The 5141-nt window shown below is 51.7% G+C and overlaps 1 protein-coding gene across 1 annotated transcript in view; it reads right to left on the reverse strand.

Moving 5' to 3' along the window:
* The window catches only part of LOC104527416 (nuclear receptor corepressor 2-like), a gene marked incomplete at its 3' end in the record, with an annotated part of 22067 nt that extends 20548 nt beyond the window's left edge, over positions 1–1519 (reverse strand). Inside the window, exon 1 of the mRNA XM_010171134.2 lies at positions 1309–1519. Within this exon, the coding sequence (XP_010169436.1) occupies positions 1309–1413 (105 nt within the window). The remainder of the gene's footprint in view (positions 1–1308) is intronic.
* Positions 1520–5141: the final 3622 nt, after the last annotated feature.

Genomic DNA, 5141 nt, shown 5'->3' on the forward strand with positions numbered 1-5141 from the left:
CTATTCAATATCCACCACTGTCAGAAATGTAACCCTGAGACAAGGTCTCCTCGCTAACTCGTGTCACGAGCACCTTCCTGGCTGTGGCCATCTCACTGTAACCCAGCAAGAAGCAGCTCCAAAGAGCAGCCCTGCAAGCGTGTGCCACACTCCAGCACCTAATAAGATTCATTTAAGCAGCTTGAGCTGACTAAAGCTGTTCCACTAAGGAGAGTTTTTTTCTGTTAAGGGTTTAAACTTAAAACATTCAACCACCCAGGATGAGCAAGCACAGATGTGAGTGACAGCACAGAAAGCACAGGCTGGATCCAGGTGAATTAACCTGTGCAGGCTCAACAAAACACAGGCAACAAAAACCCACCACCAGCTTATGCCTTGATCCAAGAGGAGACACGACTATGGGTCAAACATAAGGGAGGGGGAAATAAGTGGGGAAGGATAAAATGGAAAAACATCAGCAGCTCAGTTTTCTTCTTGCTTCCCAGCAGTGCCACCACCAGCCAGGAACGCCAGGTAGAGAGGGGCAGGTGTCCTGACCAAGGGGCAGGCAATGGGTTCATGCCCCAGCAATCTGCCTGGAAATCAGGAGAGCTCTCCTGTGGGTGTGAGGACCAAGGAGCAGGCTCACTGGGAAACAGTAAGCCCATGGGCAGGGGAGGATGTTCATCCCCTCACAATTCAACACCAAGGAAGGGCCAAGCTGAACAGGGCTGGAGGCCACAAGTGCCCGCTCCATGGGGATGGTCAACCACCCTTCCCTGCCCCAGCAATCTGCCTGGAAATCAGGAGAGCTCTCCTGTGGGTGTGAGGACCAAGGAGCAGGCTCACTGGGAAACAGTAAGCCCATGGGCAGGGGAGGATGTTCATCCCCTCACAATTCAACACCAAGGAAGGGCCAAGCTGAACAGGGCTGGAGGCCACAAGTGCCCGCTCCATGGGGATGGTCAACCACCCTTCCCCTCTCCTCTCAAGCTGGTTGCTGCATCCAACCACGGGTGCTCTCACCGGGAAGACAAACAAACTCTTGGATGCATAAGCAACAACCCAGAGCCCACGACACTGCCACAGCAAGCACTGGGAAGAGGCTGGAAAGGGAAAGAACAGCTCAAAGCACTGCAAGGAGAAACAAAAGAGGATCCCACAAGAGAGGAACGATGAAATCCCGTACCACAGGCACGGAAACGGTCTGATTTCTCTGTAACAGCCACATCCGAGACCAGTGCAGCTGAACCACTGCCCCAGCGACAGGGACATGCCACGCAGCTCCTACCCCACGAGCGGGTAGGGAAGGGAAGTTTCTGGCCTTACCGCATGTGGTCGAGCAATCTGAACCGGGTAGGACATGGCGTGCGGCGGGTAGCGCGGCTCGGCGGCACGCCAGCTCTGCGTCACGGGCTGCGTAGATCCAGACATGGCGAAAGAGCAGGCACGGCTGTCGCTGCTTCCAAATCACCCACAAAGGATTAGGAGAGGCGAGAGCTCCTCTTCATCGTGTGTGTGCTTTCCACGGCATGCAACAACTGAAAGCAAACGGGAGAGCAGCGGGTTAAAATTCAGTCAGTCACGGTCCCGTGAGACAACGAACATCAAGCCTCGGGTGATCACCAGAACCCAACCACCTTCACGGTTCTCCAGCAGCCCCCTTTTCTGCTTGGCAAACACCACTGCCACGTTTTCGCTTTGGACTACTCCTATCCCAGGGAAGCAGCCCAAATATAAGATCATCCCAAACCATTCCATCTGTTTGCTTCCCCCAGCACCACCAGGACCAGGCCTGCAAACTGCTGGCAATTTACTGGGGCTCTGTGGATCTGTGTCTCCAAGTCTCTTGGAGATGAGTATTTTTGGAAAGGGTGACTTAGATCCCAAAAACACAAGCTAGAGTTTTGGCACTTCAACACAAGATCCAAAGGTACAAGGTCCTTCCTAAGCCCACCCCTTTCCCCATCCATGCTTTCACACATCCACACGTTTCCTTCAGTGCCCTTCTTTCCAAACCGTGGTCATTTTTGCAGCAACACCTGATGTAAGCCCTGATCTATGCCAGGAGAAACACCAGGCACTGACCTCCCCAGCAGCCCTCTCCACGGCGTTGCACTAAAACACAGGATTAAAGCCCATCACACACCTCCAGTGATATGTAAATATTAGATCAGTTTTTCTGATCAGGACCAAGAGCCAGAGAAGCAACCAGAGTCCTGAGGGTACTTTCACAAACACCCCAGACACCCACACATCTGACACGTTACCACGTGTTGCAGTTGCTTTTGCAGCTGTAACAAAATAAGGAAAACCAACAAAGTGGGAGATTTACAACTTGCTGATTTTTAGAGATACTTCGTGGAGCTTGTTTGGAAAGGATCTGAAGTCTCCTGCTTTTTTGTCTGGATTTCAATGGAAAGGTAACAAACATCTAAATGCTGCCCTTCATCACTGCCAGGTTAAAAGGCACTAATCATTAGTCTCATATTAATGGTTAATAAATTCCCACTGCTGCTTGGCCTTGGAGGATGCTTCCAGGAGGAGTCCTGGGCATGAGAGCTGTATCTCCCCAACTCCTTCTTCATCTCATGCAATGCTGAGCACACTCGCCCACCTCCTCCCCAACAAAAGTACACATTACATATAGATTGGTACAAGGTTTTCAGCAGTATCACCATCTTTCATCAGCACACCTGGAGCAGCAGAGAAAGCTCCCAACACGACGAGCTCCCTGGCAGCCTCTCCCCACGCTCTCATGGTCTCCACTGCATGGGGAGCACAGCCAGCCCAAGCCAACGCAATTTCAACTGAAACAGCAGTTGGCGTGTACAAAAACCAAAGAGGGGGGTGGGAAAGGGAAAGAAAAAAAAAAATAGGAAGAAGTTTTTATTTTTCTTTCTTTTTTTCTTTCCCCTCCTGTGAGACCACAGATCAGCCCATGCTGATAAACCACCCGCTATCTGCTGCAGGCAGGCACAGGACCGCCTCGCTGGTTTGCCGGCATCCACGCACTGCTCACCAGCCAGAAATAAAATCAAACCAAGGCAACGGCACAGGAGGAAAGTGGCCTAAGAAGTATCCTCACAAAGGGTTCAAGCATTAAGACTAATAATAATAATAATAATAGTTTTCAGCAAATTCCTGTTAAGGCCTAAGGATGACAGACATGCAGAGACATCTCCACACTCCTGCCGAGGGGCAGCTCAGCCCCTTTGACAAAAGGTATTTTGCCAAGTTACACTTGGGAAAACACACGGCGAGGTTTGGTTCTCTGGGCAGGGAGGGGAGGGACAACCAGGTCCCCTCCCGCTTTAGCTCACTCCCCGCAGGGCAGCTGGGATTCCCCCCAGCCCTACACACACACATCCCCGCTGAGCCCTTGGGACATCTTACCTGCCACCCCAGTCCTGGGAAGTACTGGTGGCCTGGGAACTCATCCCAGGGGGATGGGGACAGTCTCCCCAGCATGCTTGGCATGATCCACCCCCGGGCAGGAAAGCCCCTGCACACGGGGGAATTCAGAGGCACCCAGAAGGCAGCCGGTGCGTGTTTACACTTCCAGTATGACTACCCCACTTCCCCTTGCGCTTCCGACTGGATGTGATTTTAATCACCGATTCCCACCCAAAGCTGGGGGCCGTGCTGGGAACACACAGCTCGACACCTGCTCCACTCCCCTCGGGGACACACCACCCCCCTCCCAGCTCTCCTGCAGCCACGGGTGCTCCTAGAGAGGCAAAGCGTGTCCCAGCCCTCCCCGCAGCTGCCAGGGGTCTGTGCACGATGATCTCAAGGGCTCCAAAGCTCACTGGGATCTGCAGAAGTTTAAGGTACTTTCCTAATAACAGATTCAAACTTGGACATCTTGGCTTGCAGCCACCTAAGAGTTAATTAGCACACAGATATAGATATATATATATAAAAATAAATACACACACTCCAAGCTGGAGGGGCCCAGAGCCCTTGGCAGTTTTCAACAAGCCAACTGCTTCCCTGGAAGTTAAGCAGGTAGACCAGACCATGCCATGGAAGCTGTCTACAGTGTAAGAAACAGGATGATTTTTCTTTATTCCCCCCCCCCCAAATTGAGATTCCCCCCCCCCCTTTTTTTTTTTTTTTTAAGAAAAAAACCTCTTCACATCAGAAGTTGAGTTTTAAAACTCAGCACCACGTGCAACGCCATGTGGTGTCAAGCTCTAACACAGTTTAAAAGCTTTTTTGCTTCTGTTTCTGCAACCATAAAAAAACCAAACAAGTTAACTCTTTACTGAAGGGATACACATACACTGGGTGAAATTATAGGGGTCAAAAACATCATCCAGCACCAAGGTGCACTGCCCATGCGCCGTGCTGTGCTGCTGGTGTGCACTCATCACACGTGAGTGGGACCACGAAAGGGTTTTTCCTCACCAAAGGCAGGAAATACCACCTCTGCCTCAACAAGAAGCCCTGGAAAGCCAAGAGGAAGAGTCCTGTGCTTGCAAACAGACAAAGCATTGCCCATGCACCTGCAAACCACGGAGCGGCGGGTCGCCAGCAAGATCTCAGCACAAGCTGAAGGCCCTGGATGGTCTCCACCGCAGCTGGGCTGTGGGCTGGAGCCAAATGAGGTCACCAAAGCACTGGGGCAGCTCCACAGATGCCACGGCCTCAGATCCCATTTGCTACGCTCCATCTGTGAAGAAAGGAGCTGCTGCAGTGTGCCCAGCCCAGCACGGCTCCAGGGAGGAAGAAGGTCCATGGCCAACTGGCAGCTGGGCTGTGGGTGCTCCCACTGGGGAGTAAACTGGGAGCGTAACATCTCAGTGGGGATGTACTGGTGCTGGTTCATAGCTGGGGAGGCTGTCCGCATCCAGCAAAGGATACCGGGGTGCCTCCTCATCAGCAACCCTTAATTAACTATTATTAAGAGAGGAACAAACAATAGGAGCAGATTAATGGAAATAGAAGAAATAGTGCAGCCAGGCTGTTTAAGATTGAACTGTTCGGTTCCTACTTTTCTCAACTGATTTTGATGAGGAACAGACACTGTCTCACAGGAAAAGTATTTCCCCCCTGGTTGGAGTCTCCATCAGAGACTGCTTTCTCCACAGACCTGCGTTAGCCATTACAGCACTAGGTACGAGGAGATTTACAGCCTCTGATGAGGAACAGCAGAA

The sequence above is a fragment of the Antrostomus carolinensis genome, unplaced genomic scaffold (genome assembly GCF_000700745.2).
Source record: "Antrostomus carolinensis isolate BGI_N321 unplaced genomic scaffold, ASM70074v2 scaffold5517, whole genome shotgun sequence".
Lineage (NCBI taxonomy): Eukaryota > Metazoa > Chordata > Aves > Caprimulgiformes > Caprimulgidae > Antrostomus > Antrostomus carolinensis.